The following is a 24611-nucleotide window of genomic DNA, read 5'->3' as shown; positions in this document are numbered from 1 at the left end:
ACAGCGTGCGCGCCGCGCACAGAGAGACAGAGGCAGACAGACAAACAGTCGGGGGAGTTTTCAAATAAGATAAGCGTCGGGAGTATCGAGCGCTTCCAATGACGGAGAAGAGCTGGAGAGAAACTTCAGCGCTAGAATTGCTAATCCGCTTAGCACAAATGCTAACAAATGCTCAACCTGTTAACTTAGTGAGAAGAAATAGCTTCGGTTTGTACATACACTTATCTTGTACGTGGCTTGTAGGCCTACTGTTTATGCTACTCCTCTTGAGACGTTGGCAAGGGAGTACACAGCAGGCTCTCTCTGTGCGCTCACTTGCTCAACTGTCATCATCACCACGTCACGTCATGTGAAGTCAGTATTTTGTTGGACAGTCTCGGGGTGTAGCCTAGGGCACGTTTTTGATGTGCATGCCTACAATATTGCCAAATTGAATATTTAGAGGAAATATGTTTGGTTGGCATCTACTCTTTTTTGTTTCATTGTATATTGTATAGAACAATGTTATATTTTCAAAGGTAATGTTCAGATGCTGTTACTGTGGTACCAAATGTGATTAAAAAAAAGTGTAACCCATGGGTAGGCTGATCATAGCCTCATAGGCTATATAGCATACCCATATGCGAGTCATTGTATTTTCAGGACAGAAGTGTAATTGCCTCTCTGGTCTCTCTTGTAAAAAATCTGCCCCCCTGACCAATTTCATCCCAGCACCCTGCCAGATCCTGCTGTGTAGGCCTGAATTGAAACACCAGCTGTGTATAGAAATTAATGTGATGGATATAAATGTATAATATTTTGTTTAGTCCTTTTACTGGGAGAGGAAAAGTGGCCCAAAGTGACTTTAATTGTAGGCCTACCCCTCTAGAATGTGTATTTGTGTGTGGAAAGAGTATATTCTCTGTATCTGTGTGTTAATAATGAAGCTGCATCACAAAAACTCACTGTGCTCCTAAATTTGTATCTGTGCCCCTATTTTTTTTTACTTAGGGGCACAGGTTCTTTCAGAGAAGGGACAGTTGGGATGAGTTTACTAACACTCCCCAGGCTTTGTTTTACAGTTGTAATGACTTGGGTGACATAAATGTGTAATATGTTGTTCAGCCCTTTTCATGGGAGGAATTTTGAAAAACTGGCCCTGTTACCAGCACCCCTCATGTAATAATAATGATAATTTCATGATACTCAAAGTCGCTTGAATGTGTAGGCCTACGCCTATGTGTGTGGGGGGGAAGGCATAGCCTAACCTCTTAGACCCTTTTTGTCTATGAGTTAACAATTTCACAGTGCTCTTAAATTCTTATCTCTGCTCCTATTTTGTTTTATTATTTTTTTCATTACATAGACCCCTGGGGGAGAAAATAAACATTTTATTCCTGCAGTCCTAGAACTCTTTTGCCAACTCAAAGGCAACCCAAACCAGAGAGAATAATGAGGCATGTCTTTCAGAGATTGAGGTTAACTCATCTATTTAAGTAATAAACTGATATTAAGTACAGTAGCAGTATGCTGCTCATAATGAAGGATGATGCCTGCTGAGAACGTCAGACTAACACTTTCTCATGTCCTATGTACACACATACCAATACTCTTCATCACTGACGATTACAATCAAATATTTATAGTCCTGGGTGTGCCGTTGACATATGCTTGATGTCGTGTTTATATTGCTACCTGGGTCACACCTTCATTTTATGCATAGTTGGCTGAGAAACTCAAACTCTAACTCTAACTTTTCCCAGGCTTTGCGCCAAAGAAGGTTCTGATGTCTGTGTACTGTAGTGTACACGCTGTCTCTGTGTTGTCTACAGTTTACTGTTGTATGGTGATGCGTACTGGCAAGATTTTCCTTCCTATCATGTGAATGTTAGGGCGCAAGGCTTAGAGGTTAGGGCGTCAGACTTGTATCCCAAAGGTGGCCGGTTCGATTCCCGACCCAACAGGGGGGGTGGGGGGGAGGAGTAATCAGCCAGTGCTCTCCCCCATCTTCCTACATGACTGAGGTATCCTGAGAATGGTACCGTCTCGGTAGGCTGCCCCCTTGTACGGGTGAGGCATAAATTCAATTTCGTTGTGTGCAGTGAGCACTGTGTGCTGTGGAATGCTGTGTCACAATGACAATGGGAGTTGGAGTTTCCCAGTTGGGTTTTCATCTCTCTCTGCCCACTCATTTCCTTTCACTCTCACGGTTCTGTCTGAATAAAGGCATAAAAGCCCCAAAATCTGTGTAGTAAGAGACAATTTGGTTGCAAAAAAAAAGAGTTTTGTCAGGTCAGTTTTGCCACTGTACCCATTACAGTAAAGGGTGAACGTGATGAATCAATCTGCAAACCATGTCATGCGAACACAATAACTGATCCCCTCTCAATGGTTACCTTGGTTATGTTCAGGTAAGCCGTCCTTAAAAACCAGGCTTGGCTTATTTGGTAGACACATTCCTTATAACATTCCATACAAGGGTGGTAAAAGCATGCCATGCATGTTTGGCAAACACTCAGACAGTAGGGTCACCCTACAGTGCTATTGAGAAGAACACATGAAGTTCCCAGGCTTTTCCTTTGGAGTCAGCAGTGTATCATAGAAATATCATAGCTTCTGGAGATGAGGCACACTGATCAGGCTATGATCACAAACAGTCTAATAATGTATGTTTATGAAGTGTGATTCAGTTAATGGTAACAAGTTTGTAGTTGCCAGAATGGCAATGACCAAGTTGTAATTACTAAAAGACTTGCAATGTTGTAGTAGTGTACTAGTGTAGCCTACTATGGCAGTAAAGGATATGCTCTGAGTCTAAATGTGTTCCACTGATGGAGGAAATCAGTTCCATAGGGACCCCTGGCCTGGGCCTGCTACAGTAGGCCCATTCTTGGACCCCTAGGCCTGGGCCCGGTAGGCCCATGGAGTAATCCCTCCGTGACTGACAGTATAATCATCTACTAGTAATCTAATAGTAAGCTTAATATAATTTCAATGATTCAGAGTGGTATTAGTAGTAGCGTGGCATGGCAGTTTTTTCAAATAGAAGCGGAACAACAAAAATGTGTCTGAACTGAAAAGCATGAGCACACAGGCATGCCAATCAAAACATGTCCCATGGTCAACAGGAGGGGCTTTTTAGGCGTGATATCCTGTTACCCTGTTTAACTCCAAACATGCAACTCCTTTCCCCTCAGCACAACTCTGACTGTATACAGTAAAAAATGCAGTGTTAATTTGACACTTAAAGAGTCGATTATCTACATTATCTACAGTATATTTGGTCTTAGGATACTCTCTTAGTGTTGAATTACATGTAAAACTAAGTTTTTCTTTACAGTGTAGTTTATTACCCTCACAGGTAACTTCTCGTGGTAATGACTAAGTGATGACGTGTCTTTTGGAAAAGGACAGTAAAAGGCTTGGCACTGCAGAATGCAAGTTCTGACATCTCTGTATTTACGAGGCTGGTTAGGGTTTGTTGTTGTGTGTTGTTCTTGCTTTTGTGCTCGTCTCTCGGCACCCTGTCTTTGGTGGCGTCTTACACATGACTCTCACTTCTGATTTATCACCAAAAGATATCTGCAGTGAGACTGGGTCTACATGCTGGCATAGGGGTGTTTTCATCAGTGCACACATGGCAGATTTTTCCAGTGTTTATTCAACACTGAAGGAGTATGGCCGTCACTGTGTGTGTTAAATTGAAATCAATGTAGTGTTTAATTACCACTAGCAAAGATGTAGGTTTGGCATGGAAAGTAGTGGGGACATTAACATGGCTAATTGTCCAGGTAGGCCTATGCTATTTTTGCATTATATATGTGAAAAAGTGGTGGGAACAAGCTAGGTTGACCTCAAAAGCGTATGGACATGTCCCCACCATCCACACTTAAAATTACACCCATTGGTGCCAGACAGCCAGAGGTACTTTACAGGGCAGGGGGGATATGCTGTTGTCCATGTGTGGAATCTCCCCTAAGCATGTGAGAGCCCATGTTGACAGCCATTTTAATCAGTTTCGTCGGGGTTAGGCCTATGTTAAGTCATGTGTGATGTGGAGTGTATTTGTGATAAGGTCGAGTGGAGTTGGCGTGAATAAAGAAAACACAACCAAACATAAAGAAATGATATTTAGTGCTATCAGCACAATCACTGCATTTGTAAACCTGACCTACTATGAACTGAAATAAGATTTAACTCATACAATGCTTGTCAAATATTCACACCAGAGTCACTCTCACTTCACTACAAGGCTATACACTTGTTTAAAGGCATGTGCTGTCCAGGATAGGCTATGTTGTATGCCTATAGTTTGGCCTTTACATGATAGCTGTTGGCTACAATTATCAGACAAACCGAAAAAATATCCCACTTCACAAATAAGTTCCAAACCTTTTCAAGTTCATCGAGGTCAAACTCAGCCTGTTCTCTATTAATCTTGACCAGTCTGCTCTAACCTCAGGGTGTAATGCAGTCTGCTATTCTGAGTGACTTTACAGGCAAATTATCACGAGTTTTAGTTTCTTATCAACAAAGTTCACCATCACTGTCTTGTCTTGGAGGTATAACATGATTTTTTTTTTTTTTTTAAATCCCCAAGGTGTCACATTCAGGATTCAGCAACCACTTTGTTTCAGGAGTTTACTGAGGTAGAACAAAGTTTCAAACTTTCAAACACGTCAATCTGACATGTCAATCTCTGATAAAGAATACACTCCGAAACTGTGGTGACAGTAGACTAAACAATATTAGTAATAACTGCTGAGACTAACCTTTCAGTTGCGCCGTTTGCTTTCTTGTCTTGTTCGGCGGGTCTCCTGCGCGCTCGCTCTCGTGTTGTAATATTCCGCACGAGTGTTCAGCATGGATTTGACAGCAGGGCGGAACACCTGTAGAGATGTGGGCGTTCACACCTGACGTGCGGACTACGCCCTTCGGTCCACGGAGCACTGCTTCTGACATAAACTCATATCAAGAAAGAAGAAATCAAGTAGCAATGTTCAGAACTATACTGGCCTCGCGCCAATAATCACATATTGCCAAAGAGAACTTCCTTTCTCCCGCCCATTTGCGCTGTCCAGCGGATATTTGCCATTACCTTGTATGGGCATTGACAAAGCTTTAAACATTCCAGGAATGCAGCGATTGGGTTTGATTAGAAAAAAGTTGCTTAATGCAGTCGCATAATAAACAGATAACGCAGGCTAGACCACAGACTATATGATGTTTTAGGAAGGCCTACCTGCACCAGGCACTAATGAAACTTCTGATTGGCTACTGTTTTTTTTGTCGTTGCTGCACGCTTTGTAGAACACATCCATTTGTGGGTTTTTATGGTTTCATGAACACAATTTAATGAAAAGGTCACTGACAAAAGTAGGCTAATCTATGAGATGTAGGCCTAAGTGTCAATTGGTTACAAATGAAAAAAAATCTTGAACACCCAGCATGGAATTTCTTTATAGCCTATGTGTTATAATAGCTTATTATACCTATATCATAGGCCTATTTAGTCCTAAAGTCACAGGGATGCATCACAGGAGTGGACCCCAGGGTAGTGTAACACAACTATGTAGACAAAATGCATCAGTAGTGAAATCTGCCACTGGTCAGGTACAGGCTATTTAAAACAAACAAGAGCTGACAAATTTGAACGAGGCCTACGTAGGGCCATGGATGGGAATGGGTGTTCTGCAATTAGACTTTTTTTTTTTAAGTATAGGATATGCATTAAGTGTGTGCATGTGCAATTTAAATCCATTTCTGAATAAATGTGACTTTGAGTTCGACACTGCCAAAACCTATTGCTCTTAGTTGAACATCTTATCTATGTACTGTAGGCTATATAGGCCTAGAGAGAGGTAGAGTTGTATCTGTGGGTAGTAAAGAAACTTCAGGTGCTCATCTGTGTCCAGAGGAATATTTGATGTCCCATTCAGAAAAATAAAGGACTTTTAACTTTACCTCAGAGTGCCTCGGACCCTCTCTCTGGTCTCATCATATCTATGTATGTTGCAAATGCAAAAGGCTCCAGGACATTTTGTGTAACGTATTGCCTACCTCAGCAAAGACAAAAAAAGCAAGAGTGCATTGCTGTGATTCATTGGAACCATCCTCTTTCCCACGTGTCTGAGTCATGATTTTGTAATAGGCTATCACTTCTTAACTGCTACAATGGAAGTCAAGCTGGGCCTGTGTTGCCTACCGCTACCTGCTGGTGTGTCATATGATATATTTGCTCTAAGATCAGTGCTATTAGTCTATGGCTAAGCAGTGAAAGAAAGGCACAAGGGGCAGTTGCTATAGAAACCTCTGGCCTCTGACCAACAACATAAGCAGTTCATGTTTTGGAAGCCTGAAGTCAGAGACAGAGCCAAAGTAGAGTAGTAGAGTATAGTAGTATGAAACTGAGGTGATCTGCGCTAGTTTGCCACTCAGTGCTCGAACCCGCACCTACCAGTCAACACTTCAGTTAAGGGCATGCGAGGCCAAGCATGATACCACTGAGGTAAAGGTCCATACAGATACCGATACTGTATGAGGCTTCGGAAGGGAGGTTTACTGACATTCTGCAAAGCACTCTGTTAGTTGGCATGTGTTTCAAGTAGTAGAGTAGATAATTCAGAGAAAAAAGTCCGCTGCACGACCAGGTCTTGCAGCTGACTTTTTTCTCTGAATTATCTAGTCACTTGTGGTCCTGCTCCCAGGTCAGACGTTCCTGTGGATGTGCGAGCTTTCCACCATTACCTCAAGTAGTAGAGTAGTAAAGTGGTAGGCTATTATAGTGGAGTACAGAGCAAGTAAGAAGGGTAAAGAAGTACAATAGAGAAACCTGAGGTGGCTAGAAGAGTAGCCTACCAAGCAGAGTAGAGCAGAGCTGAGCAGGTCCTATAGCAGAGAAGCAGAGTAAACATAGAGAAGAGTGGTAACATAGCACAATAGAGGTAGAGTAGAAACAGAGATATTTTCTAACAAACCTTAGCAACAATATCTCTGGTAGAAATGAGTAGTAGAGCTGAATAGAGTATAATTGAGTACAGGCAGAGTATAGTAGAAGAGTCAAGGCAGAGTATAATAGAATTTGGTAGAGGTAAATTAGAATGGAATTGAGTAGAGGCAGAGCGTAGTAGAAGAGTCAAGGCAAATTAGAACTAAGTAGAGGCACAGTAGGCCTAGTAGAGCAGAGTAGAAGGGTAGAAGAGTAGAGGGACCACAAAAAAAACTATATTTTTTTAAACATTTCTGAAAATTGGGGCCCACGAGGGTGCAGGGCCCACCGACGAGTCAGTTCTGCGCCGCTAATTACGAGAGGCCCCTGTAGGCCAATAGTGCCCACCCGGGCCCTATTTCTTCGCCAGCCCTTACCTGAAGGCTTGCCTCCCTCATGGGGGACCCTGTTGCTAAGGTGTGTTGCCTAAGGAGGGGCTGCTCCCTTTCAGCATTTCACCATCGCCTCTGATGTCACTGTTACAAAGGTGTGGAACCCGTATACTGCATACCAACCCAGGGCGTGGGGTTAAGCCTACTTTTGATTCCCTATTGTATCAATCCTTAATAACTGTTTGACAAAAATGTTTTTGACCTGGATCTCTGAGATGAAAAAAAAAGTCATTTATTTGAGAGGAACAAAACATGGCTACTGCCCATTCTCCAGTCAATACATTTACAGGAAGGAATATCTTAGCCATTCAGGGACAGCGTGGATAATGTTGTCCTCTGAAGATGTTGACATCTGGTCCCTGTTGTTTGTCCAGCATTGCCAAATAAGCGACCAGAACTGACAAAGGCATTATAAGATCCATGTCCTGCCTTTTCTCTCCATAACAAAGCCCATCCCAAGGTGGAAGGGGTGGTGGTGGTCAACAAGGTAGACAAACATTCCACGAGGGGTCCCCAAGTGGACTTTGTGCTTTGTGCAGTCAGGTGTAAAAAAAATCATGAAGTTCCCTTTTTATCCATTTGAAGTTAGGTTACTATCAGTAAGGCCTAAATACGGTGTGTGTGTGTGTGTGTGTGTGTATGTGTGTGTGTGTGTGTGTATGTGTGTGTGTTTGTATTTGCGTGCATGCGCATGTGTGTGTGGACTTTTATGAGCTTCAGTTCCGTTTCCATTAAAGTTGAAATGACAGAAAGAGTTATGTTGTGATCTCAATGAATGAAATTAATTCCTCACGAGAGAGTGAGTCAGACGACAGGGCCCCCATCCCAGACGTCTGTTCCTATGACGATAGAAGGACAGGACGGGACGGAACGGTGGTGACTGGCTGACTGGCAGGTAGGGCTGGGTGCGAGTGTTCTGCCAGGGCCTGGTGAATCAGCCATGAAACCACGACGGTCGTGTCTGAGCAAAGATGTCACCCAAGAAAGATGTGAGGGAATGGGAACTGTGCACGATGACTACATTGTACATGACCGTACATGATCCGTCCTGTCAGATGGCAGGAAAATGAAAGATGAACTGCAGTAACAATTCAATGATACTTGGTCACTGTAAGAATGAGGTAGGTCTAGCTTTTGGTAGGCCCGGCTGAGACAATGGTGTATTTGATAGAGAGAATGCCTTGAGTTTTATAATGGAGTGCAGGAAGAATGTTACCAGGCAACCCTGAGAGGTAACAAAAATACTAGCGCAGGGCTGTGCACATTTCTCCCAAGAGTAGGATTAACCTGTGCCTTCCACCTTGGCAGGTGAGGACATCCCACGCCTTTTACACTATTACACCCACCTGACATCAATTCACTGGCCTTTTGTCTTGTTCAAGACATCTATGAATTAAAATAAGCTTTGATGAATAAGTTATGTGAAAGGTTAGACCATGACCTCATACAATTGCATTTTTTGCATCACATTCACATAAGGGAAGAAACAACATAACCTCACAGAATGCACACAGTTCTGCCAGTGGAACGCTGTACTAGTCACTGACAGGACTTTACTACAATATTACTACTGTACTACAACATTACAGAGAGATTTAAGTAATTCATAAGGCCTACGACGTAGCCATCGCCATTCTGATGACAGCGACTTTATAACATATAGCTTGTTGTAAGAGTTTTAAAGGGGTGTTTTTTCTTCTGCCTGGGACCTTCACCCAGGTGAGCTGTGAAGGACTGTGGTAATTGGGATCTGGTGGTTCAGGTACACATTATTGGGTGGAGGAAATGTATGGCAGGCCTTTTAGAACACGTGTATGGATACCTTTAAACTCATTCCCATTGGCCTTGTGTTTACACGTGAATAGCTTTTGAATGTGCATTTAATAAATATCACATTTATGGGGATAAATCGCACCTGTCACAATAGAGTTTTTATTTTCACTCACACATCGTGCCTAAATAAACAGATAAAAAAAATATTCGCATATGTGTAACCAGCATCTTACATTCTGAGCCTGCTGTCTCACTAGTCAGTGATCTGACAAAACACTGATAGGACACCGCATATGGTCGGCCAAGGTCAAGATTGGGCCCCCACCACCAATATGGGAGCGACCTGGGCCCCTTGGCAAGAGCCCACTTGTCCTCAAATAGTTCTGCCCTGTCACCAATATTCTCTGTTGCTGCTATTACTAATGCAACTATTATACAATAGCATAAAAGAAACAAGTCGTGAAAGCGCTGGGTTATAAAAATGGCACATTTATTGCTACAGAACGGTCATGTACATGACTTCATTGAATAACTACAAGATGAAAAACAACAGGCAATGGCCTAATATAAGCTGGCTTAAAGAGAACCTTCAGCACACACACCACCTGTGTGGACACTTCTAATTATCAGAGTAAAGTAATTATAATAATAACAATAATAACAACAACTATAATAATAATTATAATGGTAAAACAAAATAAGAGTTCAATGGAAACAATATTTAAGAAAAAATAATCGAACGAAAAGTAAAGAGGAACGCATACGCACACGCACGCACATTTAAAGTACATGAAAAGAAAAGAAAAAGGCCAGAGGCACAATGGCCTCACACTGGAAAGAAAGAGCAACTGTCATTTTTTCTCTCTGTTTTTAGTTTGTCCTCTGAATCGCTGCTGCAGGTTAGGATGGTACCCACATCTCCTCTCTTCTCCTCTCCCCACCTCTCCTCTCCTCTCCTCTGTCCTCTGCTCCGAGCGAGGGCTACCGCCCACTAAACACTGTACAGGCTCGTCTCGTGACACATGGTAAAATAACCTCTTGAAATAATAAAATAAAGTAACATAATGTTGTTGCACTTCATTTTTTGCTGTGTAATGAGTCCAAAAATGTACAAAGTGAAGTGTTTTTGTCCATTTTGTTTTCTTAGAATCTGACATTTTGATTACCATTTTACATCGATTTTACTTTAATAATTATTGGTATAAAATGATAGCCCCCTTGTTAAAAATAAGCCAAATGGAACTGGTTTTCCTCAAATATAGCTTGCTTTGTCTGAACCTGTTTTTTTTCTAGCGTAGGGTGGGCTAGTCTATTCCGTAGCAAAAGGGCACTAGACAAAAGAAGACTTATAATAATAACAAAAAGCCAGGCACTGATACAGGGTGATTTCTCTGCTTACTGTTATTTTTCTTCACTTAAATTGCATCACAAGCAACAAGAATGGAAAAAGGCCACGGTCCATATATTTGTTCACTATTACATGATGTCTATAATACTCTGAAAATGGTTGTGTTCTTTTGTTTGTTTATTTAAAACCACTGCACAAAGGACGGGCTGCTGGAAACATACTGAGGGATGGAAGTGAATTACTTCTCGGGGGAAGAAGGTTCACCAGACTCAGATCATATGTTGTCTCCTGCCTCTCACTTCATCTCCATTCTTCTTCATCATCACCACCACCATCATCATCAGGTTTTAAGACGAGTGCTCAACCTCTACTAAGCCAGCTCTATACTGTTGATATGTTGTGCTTGTTCATGGTGTAAATCTGAGTGTCCAAAAGGGGAGAGGGGAGATTGTTGTTCTTCTCTTCTTATCGTCTCCCAATACACACAGTGAGTATGGAAATTAGTTTTATTTTAAGCGTGGCAGGAAAAAACGACCACCGGCCTCCATGGAAAAGAGTGGGATGTAAATGTATGTCTATGCCGCTACGGACGCTACTATTCCTGCTTCAAATGCATTGAATTGAAGGTGTGTGACGTCACATGGAAAAGGCTAATTAGAAATCATAGGAAGTGGCGACAGAAGAGTTAACAATAGAGGAAGACTATACAATTTGCATACTTAACATGATTGACAGGTGTCAGCTGACGACAGCAGGGCTGAAGACAAATGGAGCTGGGTTTTAATTTTAATTAGTCAGAGAATGTGCTTTAGCATTTACTGTCATTGCGCATGTTTGTGTGTGTGTATGTGTGCATTCAGTGCTTATTTTGTCTCTGTCTACTGTAAGACAATCATTCAAATTATACACTGGTAATCTAAAATAATAATGATAATACAAACTTTTGAGCGAATCATTATTCTCCATTCAGAGTGTGTGATGAAGTTTTTCATAGAGTTTAATGACACTGAGAAAAGGAGGTCAGAAGAGATTTTTTGTTGTTGTTAATGGTTGGCAGTGGGTGACGGATATCCTGCTAATCTTCCCTTTGATTTATTTGTTTATTCTTAAATACTTGTCATAATAAGTGAAGCCACAGCTGGAAAGCAATTGGGCTCCAATGATTGTTCAGTTTATTATTATTTTTTTCAAGTTACAAAAAATTAGCACTTCTTGCAAAAAAAAACAAATGAACAGAAAAGAGAAACAAAATTGACACACAACTGCTTCTTATAAAATGCATTGTTTCCCCATTTCTTTTTTTTAAGCACTGGAAAAAAAACACATTGATAATTTACCAAATATCAGCTATATTTTTGCTGTCTGTTTGTGGGACAATGTACTGTGTTCTCTAGATATTACCTATGACAAGATTTACAATTAAGGGGACCCTCATCTGGAGACCAAGACACTAACCTGCTGTCATACCCAAACAAGCAGCTGAAGACAACTGCAGAAGCACAACATCATGACAAAACTGCTTTCAAATGCAAAAAATACTGACATAACCGAATGTAACAAAGAAGTAAAATTAAAACGTTCAACAAAAATGAAATGTGTTTTGGCCTTCATCCTGGCAGTAACAAAGAGGGGGGAAATAATAATAATGATAATAAAAAACAAACGAAAAAGAGTGGCAAAATGAGACAAGCAATGCCTGGCGTTAAGTGCTTAGCACTATGGGAATTCTAATGCATATGTCAGGAAACATAAAAACAAACCATAACAAAAGAGAAAGCGAAAGCATGCTGCCTAAGCTGTCCACTCATCTGCTATATAAAGCCCTGCAATGACATGGCCCCACCTCAGACTCTGGTCTGGTACAGGTCTAAATACTGTCTAAAATCGCAACTTAGGCCTTCTTCGCGCTCTCATTTTCAGAGACTTAAGAGTCGTCTTGTCTTAACGCTTGGCTGTGATATAAACAGAAGGCTAATTCTGTTAGTCTGCAAGGGTCGTGTCGGAGGCCTGGCGGCCGCTTCAGTCAGACTGCCGTAATGTATAACGCTGAATCAGAGGCCTTGGACCGACTCCGTGACAGCGGCAAGTGCTTTTTAGGAGCAAGGAGTCGAGGGGCTGGAACGGACACCCACCACTGGATGCTGGATGTGTGTTTGTGTTTGTGTTTGGCACCTGCCTTGGACCAACAGATGGTGTTCGGCTAGAGAAACGCTTCATTTCGCTACCAGCCTATCCCCCCATCCCCCCACCCCTACGTCCCCTTCGCTCTGCTGTCAGAAAGAAATACCCCCTCGACTCAATCCCCTCCCATCGCCTGTTATGACTATTTACATTTGTTTTTTTATATCCAAAAATACAATTAAAGATGGCAATGTAATGACTATGGAGCATGAAACAAATACTATATACCTTTTTCATTGTCCATTCCCAGAGTCCCTCAAACAAATGTTCCCAAAAATACAATATAAACAGAACACAGAATAGAAAAAGAAGATTTTTGAAGCATTTTGACCTCACTACATTTTTCAATGTGACACATTTTTTTTAAACACACTGAATTTACTTTTGTCATATTTTAACAAAAGAAGAAAAACAAAAAGCAAAAAAAAGAAGGAACTGATACAACATAGTTCTAAACACAAAATAACAACAGTCTACATGTAAAAATATAACTTTTACATACACAATTTTTCAAAATTATGGTAGGTTTGCATTTGTTGCATACAATTTACAAATGTCAGTGTGTCCGTTTTGACAGCTGAGTTTCTTTTTTTTTTTTAGCAGTGGAGTGGTGCGGATGGATATCTCCGGGTCCCTATAAGTTCTGCTTATTGTATGTCGCACAAGTCACCGATGACACGGGCGATCTCCAGCCATCACACGTCATCCTCACCTCTCAGAGAGAAAGTTTTATTAACACTGGAGTGCTTCTTCAATAGCTCTGCCCCAAAGATGATTTTTTTTTTTAGAGAAAAAAATAAGTCATCCCCCAACAGACAGACAATCTCTCTCCTCTTGAAAAATCGACACTTTCGTTTTTTTAATATATTGTATATATTTCTACATTTATATATAATGATTTTTTTTTCTCTAATAGATTTTTCTTCTTCCAGTTTCAGTGCCTCTTGTTGATTGGATAAGCAAAAAGCACAGAGGGAGAGTCGCTGCTGACGATGCTGATGCTACAGCAAAAAAAACATGTGGTCTCCTTTTCCCTCTCTCTCGCGCTCTCTCTCTTTTCTCTCTCTTCCCCGACAGAGAAACCAGAACAGACAAAGAATAAGAGAAAGTTTGTTTTTTTAAAAAAGAGAAAAAAATTCATGTTTTTTTTACACATACAACCACACATTTGTACTGAAGACTACAGCGGCTCACGGACAAGCCCATATTGATAAAAAGCGAATAGCTATAATACAACGCTCAATAACAGACGTGTCGCTTACTAGTATGGAAACAAATTCAGCTGCTTCGGGGGAGGGGTTGGGTTGTAGATTGGGGGAGGGGCTAAAAAGGGGATAGGGGGACAATGGGCGGAGCCAGTGGGAGAGGCACAACTCACTCGAAAAAAACCCAAAACAAAACAAAAACAGGTTGTTCTTCAGGGACACGCCTTCTAATTACATATAAGCATTACAGTACATTAAATACAGTTTATCCAAAAAATACTTTTTTTTTTCTCCTTTTTAACTTTTTTTAAATCCCAGGCTGTAAAAAACCTGACTGCATAGACCTAATGACCTAATAAAACGTTTAGTTTTGTTTCCCTAAGCTTGCATCCTAAAAAGTCCCAATAAGGTCCTCCTTCCTCACGCTTGTGTGATGATATGGACTCTAAAAAGGCACATTGGTAGAAGTGTAGCATGTCAAAAAGTTGCATCTCTGGGGGGGTCGGTTGGTTTTGGGGGGCAGGTGGGGTGTGACTGAGGGGCTCAAAGGAGACAGAGGAGAGCAGTGGGGGGTAAGCTTAGTGAGCAGCTGGCTAGACCAGGCCAGAGGAGAGAAACAAGACGGAAACCAAACTAAACGAATACTGTAAGTTGACGAAGAAAGCAGAGGGATGTGAGAGATGAACCCCATCGAGTTCCTATCCTAGATCTCTCCTGCCTGCCATTTCATTGCACACTTACTGTTCAAGAATCGCCTCCTCGTTCTATTCTCAAACTTCCTTCTTTTGCTCTCCTCGGTCCTTTCTCTCTCTTTCTTTTACCTTTCTCTAGCTCCATTGGAAAGTTCTGGAACTGTCAGAAAACAGATGCAATGATGGTCTCCCCCTGTCCTTACTTAAGTCTCAAGCTCTTGCTCAGTGGATGTGGTGTGAGCAATGGAGTGTGCATGGTGTGTGTGTGTGTGTGTGAGAGTGTGTGTGCGTGTGTTTCTGCGCGGGTGCGCATGCATGTATAAGTGAGCTGGCTAAGGAGTCACTGTACAGGGGCAGCTGTTTCCTCTCATCTTCATCCTCCTCCTCTTCCTCACCTTTTTCTCTCCTGCTACACCACGATGTACGGTAGTTTGCCTTTTTCCACTGTCCCGTTCAATTCATCTGCCTGAATTTAGAAGTACACTTTTTTGTCATTATTGCGGGTAATTCAACAGATTATTCTTTCTTCAAATTATTAATATTTTTTATAATCAGATATTGTCATCCCTTTTTAGTTGGAACCCCTCCCCCTCGTGCTGTCCCCGCCCCCTCAAGACCAGCGTGATTGATTGACTTGATTCGTTCATTCAGTTTTTTTTTGTTATTTTTCTTTCTTGTATTTTTTTTCCGTTTAGTTTTGACGTCCATTAGGAAGTCAGGCACGACTCCAGGTTCCACAGAGTGGAGTAGATTGCCGTTCAGTCCCAGGGCTGCTCAAAACAAAGTCGTCAGCCCTGCAAAAAACGTCGGTACAACATCATCAATGATATGCTTGAGGCGTTCCCCCATTTGATGTTTCACACATATTCTCTCTCTTTTTTTCATCTTGTTTTCTTTTTTTTGTAACTTTTTTTTTTTCAAATGTCTGTTTCCTTTTTTCTTTTAAAATCGGGAATGCTGAAAAGAACAGTAAAAGGGAAAACGGATCTTGTGTCTCTTCTTTTCCTTTGCCAGTGTACATATGCCGGTATTTCTACAGAAGACATAAGACAGGTCAGGAAAAAAACAAACAAACAAAAAAACATAAAAATAGTTGGTCGGTCGGTCGAAGATGGTTGACTGAATTACTGAGCTGAGAATCATGGGTTGGTTGTGATTGGTCGGTCGGAATCAGGTGACGTTGTCAAAGGAAGTGGTCGGTCATGGCCTTGATAAACTCTGGCAGCTTGGACCTGCGGAAGGAGACATTGGGGTTAAGTGCTGAGCACCTCACAAAACCTCTCGTGACTTCATTAATAAGATATTTTTTGGGATTTCACATATGGATGAAGCCAAAGTTGAAGGTTCTGAATGCCGTTATCTTGTCAAACGTATTCTGTAATGCTGTGAATGTCATTAGGAATTACTGTATGCAGGGCTCTAAATTAACTTTTTTCATCACCAGACAAAATGGCTACTAGATGTTAATCTCTAGCCAAACACACTTTCACTAATGGGTCAAAATGGCTAGTAAGTTGGTCTTTTCTACCAGCCAAACTGAAATTTCACCAGCATTTGGCCGGTTGGCTGGTGTTAATTTAGAGCCCTGACTGTATGTATGCATCAAATAAAATCATTCTTGAGAACTGATTCCACAAACGCTGTTGTAGAGTCCTAATAAGTTTTCTTAAATCTGACTCTTATTTAAACTGTGAAATTTGACTCTGATGGACTTCTATGACAACTAATTTCTTGCATCCATAAACGCAGTATGCATCGGTGATACTGCAGCAATCAAAATATTCACTTTTGGCTTCGCCATTTGTCTGGCCGAGTAATATGAATGCCATTAGCAGAGAACACTGAGGCTACTTGACCCCTTCCCCATCCGTACTGAATTCTCCCTTAATGTTTTCAGGCCGACCAGAACGGTGCCGGTGCCCGCACCAGTTACTTTCGGCACTTAAGTGCTTATCTGCGAACCACCCGTGTTCATACCGGGTTCTGAACTTTTTCCACACGTGACTGTGTTACTCGGATGAACCTGTTGACGCCCACGTTGTCGTCACGGTTCGCGAAGAAAGTATTTTTCGGGGCGCATTGCGGACCAACTTTCTGGTTCGCAAACGGTAAGATCTGCGGTATGAACATGCCGGCCGGTTCGCAGGAACGTGCATCGGCACGGTTCTCAGTCGGCCTGAATGGAAGCATGCGTTTTCCTCGCAGGCATTTTTTTATTTTTATTTTTTTTAAATATATTTTTCGGGGCTTTTATGCCTTTATTTGATAGGACCGTCTGAGATGGTGACAGGAAGCGAGTGGGACAGAGAGAAGGGGTGGGATATGGTAAATGACCCCGGCCGGACTCGAACCGGGGTCCCCGTGGGCATGCAAGCCTAAATGTGGGGGGCTTAACGCGCTGCGCCACAGCGCCCCCCTGCTTGCAGGCATATTTACTGAACTGACTTACAGGAAACCGTACAGGTACTGTACATAACGTGACTCTGTTTCAGAACACTCAGAGGCCCATAACAGAGAGAGTAGATAAGAGAGAGGTTCCATTGGCCCATTGTTTCCGGGTTCTACTGTCGCAAGGGGGAGGGGGGAAATCCCCCTTTAGGCAGACCTAGGCAGACCTAAGGACTGTTCTATTCAATGCTAGGATCATTATGACACGCCCCTTTAGGCAGACCGGAACCTGGTCACGTTAGGTGCCCATAGAAATCTATTATGTTGGCATATCTCTATATACTTAAAGAATCTCTGCCCCTAACGTTCTGCAGCCATGGAGGTAGCGTATGCTGCTGCTCACACCCACGCCAGGCCAGCGAAAAGCAAACAGAGCCCCCATTAAACTGTCCTTTATCGACAGCTAACTTGTTTTTCCGAGATACTATGGCGCATATCGCTAATGATTTGCTAATGAGTTGTGAGCATGATTTACAAGACTTTTGTCTAACAGTGGACCCCTGACATTCTGACAAGGGCGTGTAAGAGAGGATCCGAGGGTCTGAGGGTCTGTCTAAGGGCCTGTGTTCTCTGCTGTTGGCAGGTGACCTGCTACCCAACCAATGAAAACAAAAACAGCTAAAAACATATCCAAAACATGATAATCACAGCAACATAAGATTGAGAAAACTGTAGGAAGTAATTAAAACATTTTTGATTTGGTGAGACTGCAGGGCTAGCTACTGCACCTGTGCTTTGTGCTCTGTGGGTAATGGTAGAATTAAAGGTATGCAGCAAATGGGGTTGGTAATGGGGTAATGGGTGAAGTGTGGAGACAAACAGCAAAGTGATTGAGGACTAATGACATTAATGTTCCCTTAGTGCAGTGCTGAACAACCACAGATCTGCAATCCTAACTAAATGCAAGGTGAGCGTGGGGTGGGGTGGGGTGGGGTGGGGTGCGGTGTGGTGTGGGGTGTGGGGTGTAGGGGAGGAGGAGAGGGGGTGGTGTGTGGGTGGAGGATGCACGAGAACATAAACTTCTAGTTCACACAAGCACACGCACACACGCACGCTCAGACACACACAAGTGCACACGCACACGCACACACACAACACACTTAAGGCCAATCTGTTGTTAAAATGTACCCAGCCTTGGATTAATGGAGAGGGTTGTTTTTTGTAGTGGAGTGCATTTCAGTCCCATTGTTTAGTCATTTACGGCCATCCACAGCAAACTCGGTCTCAGCCCTCTGCCTTTGTAATCAATTAGACCATCTGTAGTAGGGCCTGCACGAGAGGAGCGTCACTACCTCACTCTCTATGCTAATGTGGTTGTTCGGAGCAGATCTCAATGCTGCTTGCTTGGTTGTTTGTTTTGGAGTGTTTCAAATTTGACTTAGTTGCGAAAAACCCGATATCGAGGCAGGCAGGCAGGGTCTGGACGGAGTCACTGTAGGGGGAGCTGAGTGCATCACTTCACTTTATTTTCCTCATTATTATTCATGTGTGTTTGTTTAAAATATAATGTTTTTCCTCCTCCAGGTATAAATTGAGATGTACTTTATGAATGAATGAAGAACCCAATTGAGACAAAAAAATCGATGTTTTTTTTTTTTTTTTGGTTGCTTAGGCTTTTTTTTGTTTGGTTGTAAAGTCTGTTTGGTACACGTGCGCAACAGCAGATTAGTTTAAAGTGAAGTAATTCTGACCATTTAGGGGCTTTTTTACATTTGGGGTCCCATGGGGTTGGAGGCGTCGCCCATGCTGTGGTGAGCACCGGCCAATGAGAGCGGAGCGCCATCCGACGACACCTTCTCCTCCTCGCGACGCTTCAGGCACGCCGCCTTCGGGTTCAGGTTCCTCTCTGGACGACACGGACACACGTGGACACACACACACGCACGCACGGACACACACACACACACACAGATGTGAAGACACACACACACACACACACACACACACACACACACACACACACACACACACACACACACACACACACACACAAACACACACATGCAAAGGGGAGAGAAAGACAGAGAGAGAGAGAGAGAGAAAGAGAGAGAGAGAGGGGGAGAGAGAGAGAGAGAGAGAGAGAGAGAGAGAGAGAGAGAGAGAGAGAGAGAGAGAGAGAGAGAGAAAGAGAGAGAGAGAGAGATCACAGAATACATACATGAGCAAGAGACTCAAGGACAAAAGAAGAGTTTCACCTTTCAACTGATGTTCCTTGGCGATAACCGGCTATTTGTCTGATATTGCATCACCCACTTAAGTACTTGCAACACCAGCTGAGCAGCAAGTGGTGTGAGCTGGTCTTAAAAGCTGAGGCAGTGCCCTCAAGTGGAGCAAGGAAGAACTTCAAATAGTGTATAAGAGGCATCACTACACTTTAATCCTCTATACCCTCTTTTCTACTGAGCTGTGTGAAAATGAGTAACAATGCCAGGTTACACTTTACTCGGCGTGTTGCTGCACAACACATTCATAGCAGCTCTTACACACTTTGCATGAAGGATTCATGACTGTTTCGTAAGACATTCATAGTAAACCTTTCATAAACATGGAATACAAAAGGACACCAACTTGTCAAAATAAAAGCTTCATCCAACCTCCTCATCTAACCTGCATAGCTGCTTTGCTCATGTTTTATTTTGACAAGTTGCTGCCCTTTCATCTTCCATGTTCATGAAAGTTTTGGCATGAATGTCTGATGAAAAAGTCACGAATGCTCTGTGCAAAGTGTATAAAAGCTGTTCTGAATGTGTTATGCAGAGATATGTGAAGTTAAGTGTTACCCAATGCAACTTCGAATGTTGAACACCTGGAACATTGAGCTCTGTAAACATTACAGTACATTACATTACAACACTAATACATTTCAGACATTTGGCTTTAGGTGTGTTACGTGTACTTATCATTACTCCAAGCTCCTCAAACTGCACCAGGCCGTGGCCGTCATACTCACCCTCGAACAGCAAGCAAGTAAGTGCACTCGAACTCAGGCCAGGTCAGATTCCACACTTTAAAGAGCACATCTAGCTGACTAATATATTCTCTTTCAGGTACGCACAATTTAAGAAATGTGTGTGTGTGTGTACTGTGTGCGTGCGCACGCACATGTGCGTGCCCGCGCACACAACACACACACACATTTCTCAATTTCGCGTAACCCTTGACTTGCTGCTGCTTTCCTATCTTGATAACAGTGAAATTCCCCAAAAAGAAGAATTTCTTAACTCAAAAATTAAGAAATGAGCGTGTGTATTGTGTGCGTGCACACGCATGTGCACGCACACAACATACCCACACATTTCTTGATTTCGCGTAACCCTTGACTTGCTACTGCTTTCCTATCTTAATAACAGCAAAATAGCCCAAAAAGAATTTCTTATAAAGAAGTTCTTAACTCACAAATTAAGAAATGAGTGTGTGTATTGTGTGCGTACGCACCCACACGTGCATGCACATGCGTACGCACACAATACACCCACGCATTTCTTAACTTCAGCGTAACCCTTGACTTGCTGTTGCTGCTCCTACCTATCCTTCCTATCTCAAAAACAGCAAAATTGCCCAAAAAGAAGTTAAAAAAAAAAAAAAGGAAAAAAAAGTGAACTGAAAACTGAAAGCCTTGAACTGAAAGCCTTGAAGCCTTGTCAAAGCTCACCTCTGACTTGCTGCTCGAGGCTGAGTATGACGGCCACGGCCTGATGCAGTATGAGGAGCTTGGTCTGGGGCTTGTCGCTCTTGAGGTGCAGCTGCACCATGCGGCCCAGCTCCTTGAAGGCCTCGTTGATGTCGCGCACACGCAGGCGCTCGCGCGCGTTGTTGGCCATCCTACGCTCGCGCTCACGCTCAATCTTCTGCTCCGGGGTCAGGTCCTCGTCATCGTTATTACTGTTGTTGAGGTGAGGTGTGTGCGATGGGTTGGGGGTTGTGGTGTCGTCCAGTGAGGTGACATAGCGTGGGGAGAAAACCAAGACACACGGAAATGAGCTTGGACTCCATGTCAACTCAGGAAAAGCATGTGTGTAGCGAAGGGTAGTAGGTCTTGTTTGGTACCCCAGAAGGTCCAGGGTAGGGCTGCACAATTAATCGAAATTAATCGAAAATCGTGATTTAATCTTGATATCGAAATCGTGATTTCAACCGGGATTTAATCGTGGCAATAGTGACCTGCCTTCGAGCGTCCTTGAAGCCAGGACATGCTGACAGGCTGATGATTCTGGCCCGAAATTTTTCCACCAAAGTTTCACGCTATTACCTTTTACATACCGTAATTCTTACAATTCAGTTTTTATTTTGTTCATCCCATGTATAATTCATTCTTGGTTATATTTAATTTTGATATACGCAATTTTACATAAAATTCTGGTAAAAAAACAGTTGTTTATTGTTCAATAATCGTGATTTCGAGTTTGATCCAAATAATCGTGTTTTTTTCCATAATCATGCAGCCCTAGTCCAAGGTGTAGGCTACTCCCCTTCGTTACAAAGTCAGATGTTAAGATACAAGCATAACATTGTGGAAGGAGGACAACTAAAATGTCCTGGACTGCCTATACAACTGTGCCGTATTGGCACATTTCTTCACTCCATATCTAGCATAGGAATCTCAACTCACCAAAGGTATGTGAAATGTTAACTCAGGTTTATCATTTTTGCAAGACAACTAACATGTCCTGGACTTTACTGTGTATGAAACTGTGGCATAGAAAAAATTGTCACATTTCTGAACTCCCATATATGTATCCATTGAAATTCACAGGCTGTCCGAAAAAAATTAAAATAAAATCTATAACCGCTGGGATCTGTTCAAATGTAGTCTACAGAGCTGCTTTCTTTCTCCAGCAGTTGTGGCTGAGTGAACGCTGCAATATTACGACCGCTGTACACAACACAGTTAAACCACAGAAAATGTGATTTGCAGATACAATCACACATGCCAGTGGACCGGCCACCTGCCTCAGCAGACACAAAAACACACTCACAAACACAAATGCAATACAATGCAATGCAATGCAATGTAATGTAACACAATGGAAAACTAAGAGCTTGGGGTCCACATATGTCATATGTCCGCATAATGCTCGTTCCAGGTGATACGCTGTTAAAGCCCGGCTGGGTTTATCCTGGAAGGAGGTGGGGGGGGTGTGCACATCAGGTACCTTTGGAATTTGGAGAGCAGGGGGCGGCTACACTCATGTGTGTGCAGGGCCAGTAAAACCCATTTTAGGGTAGCTACAATTTCAATTTATTAGGGACCATGTACAACATAAATATTGCCATTTCATGCATTGTACCATAACACGCCTCAGTCTATTTGACTCTATTTGCCTTTGAACTATTAAAAAAATAAGAAAACGGAGTGCCACAGTTTCCTGCTCCACCTCAGTCTATTTTTCCATCAGCAGACCCTTTTGAGTTGAGAGACAGTAGGTTAGATGCTGACCTCTCCAGGCCCTTCAGGTCCTTGTTGTCCGGGTCCTCCTTCTTGGGCTCCACTCCCTTGCTGTCCTGCAGGTTCTCATCGCCCTCGTCCTCAGACTTGATCTCAGAGCTGACAGACGAGGTGCTCTGGCCCTGCAGACCGCTGGACAGAGCTGAGGAGGGAGAGGAGAGGATGGAGAGGAAAAGAGAGGAGAGAGAGAGGAGAGAAGGAGAGAAAAGAGAGAGGGAAGGAGGAGGGGGATGTGGGAAAGGAGATGGAGATGGAGAGGTAAAAAAACGAGAAAGAGAACAGGCAGATAAAAGATGGAGATGAAAGGAGGAGAAGGGTGTTGGATGGAGGGAGGAAAGGAGAAAAAAAGAGAAAAGAAAGAAAAAGGAGATAGATGGAGGGCAGAAGGGGAGAAAAATAACAGGCAGAGGAAAAAGGGAAAAAGACAGAAGAAAAGAATACGAAGAGTGAGAAAAGACAGAAAGAAAGGGGAGAAAGGGGCAGAGAAAAATAAATCATTACAAAACCATAATATCAAGTCCTTGGCAAAGGTGATGCTGTGTACTGTATGTGTTCTCCACTCAAAGTTGACGATGGAGGGGGGTACACACAAATAGTATGTATGAACAGAGAATGGAAGTTTGCGTGTTTGACACATTCCACAAGGTTGCTGCTGTCACAGATCAACAGGGAGCATTCTGGAAGACTTAATAGGCTCCAATACCAACAGAAAAGGAAAGGAACAAATATAGATAAATAGTTAAAAAATAAATAAATAAATAAATAAATGCACGCTGCGGTGCTTCAACCTTCATTGTCACACAAACGGGAGCATCCTGTAAAAGTAAACTGCCCTCGCTACCGACAAAATAACAAAAAAAGTAAATAAATAAGTCGGCAAATAAACAAATAAATACACACGAAACACACAAACGCTGTGGCGCTTCAGCCTTCACTGCGGCGTGCGGCGAGCGGCCATCTTGTGGGTCGTCTGAAGGACACGCCTCGCTGGGCTCTTACTGAAGCACTGCCAAAAACCCACCACCACCACCGCCGCTACCATCACCACCAACACCACCACCACCAGTTTTAATCTTTTTTTTTTTTTTCGCTAATCAGGAAAATAGAAATATGTCTGGAAATTGAAAACAAACAAGGAGCAAGCGTATGCACTCACAAAAAATGAAGAAGAAGAAAAAAAACGACGCAGTGGGAAAAGGATCATTTGGACATATGCACACAGCCTGCAAGTGAGAAAAGTGCTCATCGTGAGTACATGCCATGAGTAAGGGGTATGCGTCACACTCTTGTTAGTATTGGTGTGTTTGTGAATGCATCTTCGTACGGTATGTGTGAAAACAGAATTATCGGTGTTCTTGTTCAAGAGTGGTACGGAGATCGGGAGAAGACCCATCCAAACCAACCCCGGACACCAAACCCCCCTAGAAATACCCCCCCGCACACCCAAGCCAACATGGCAGCGTATAGAGGAAAAACACTAGCTTCATTGTTTACCAGGACTGGCAGTAGACGCTCTCTCACCCACCATCGCTCTAAAAAAAAAAAAATCTGCCCCTTTCTATTCCCAACAGCCTCTCCATCATCATGTAGGCATCTTCTGCAGCTCTCGGGCAAACGACCAGTCTCTCTCTCTCTCTCTCTCTCTCTCTCTCTCTCTCTCTCTCTCTCTCTCTCTCTCTCTCTCTCTCCTTCTCGCCTGCCAGGGAGGCCACACAATAAACAGCGATAGCACCCTATTTACCCCCCTTTCACTGCCATGACGCGCTCACTCACCCAAACTGCTACCGCCACCCTTACACACACACATACACACACACACACACACAGACACCCTTTCACTGTTGATGCACGCAGGTCCAGACACTCTCGCCAGTCAGAACCCCCCCCAACACACAACCCCCTTTTCAACAGACTCCAAAATGGATGTCCTACCACCCCCACCGCCCGACACACTGTCTGTCTAGGCCCCTATTTGGACTTGACTGGCCCTCTGTAAGACAGAAAATAGACAGTCCGAGGCCCTCTGTTTCCCAGCCCTCAGTGCACAATCCTGCATTTGTTTACGGATGCCAAGTTCAGTTCAATGCCCCTCTACCCATACCCCGCGTCCAACCCCCACCCCTGAATGCCCCCTCTTCTCTTCTCTTCTCTTCTCCTCT

The 24611-nt window shown here is 42.9% G+C and overlaps 1 protein-coding gene across 13 annotated transcripts in view; it reads right to left on the bottom strand.

The window, feature by feature from the left end:
* Positions 1-10205: 10205 nt before the first annotated feature.
* Positions 10206-24611, bottom strand: part of LOC134458329 (transcription factor 4-like) — a 258033-nt gene continuing 243627 nt past the window's right edge. For all 13 annotated transcript variants that reach the window (XM_063210571.1, XM_063210578.1, XM_063210568.1 and 10 more), the window contains 4 exons: positions 22444-22594; positions 20659-20888; positions 18717-18852; positions 10206-15790 (listed from right to left, as the gene is read on the bottom strand). In XM_063210571.1, the coding sequence (XP_063066641.1) occupies positions 15742-15790; positions 18717-18852; positions 20659-20888; positions 22444-22594 (566 nt within the window). In that variant the 3' untranslated portion in view covers positions 10206-15741. The remainder of the gene's footprint in view (positions 15791-18716; positions 18853-20658; positions 20889-22443; positions 22595-24611) is intronic.

Source organism: Engraulis encrasicolus, chromosome 11 (genome assembly GCF_034702125.1).
Source record: "Engraulis encrasicolus isolate BLACKSEA-1 chromosome 11, IST_EnEncr_1.0, whole genome shotgun sequence".
Lineage (NCBI taxonomy): Eukaryota > Metazoa > Chordata > Actinopteri > Clupeiformes > Engraulidae > Engraulis > Engraulis encrasicolus.
The sequence above is the reverse complement of the archived record's forward strand: the minus strand, read 5'-3'. Positions and strand labels throughout refer to the sequence as shown.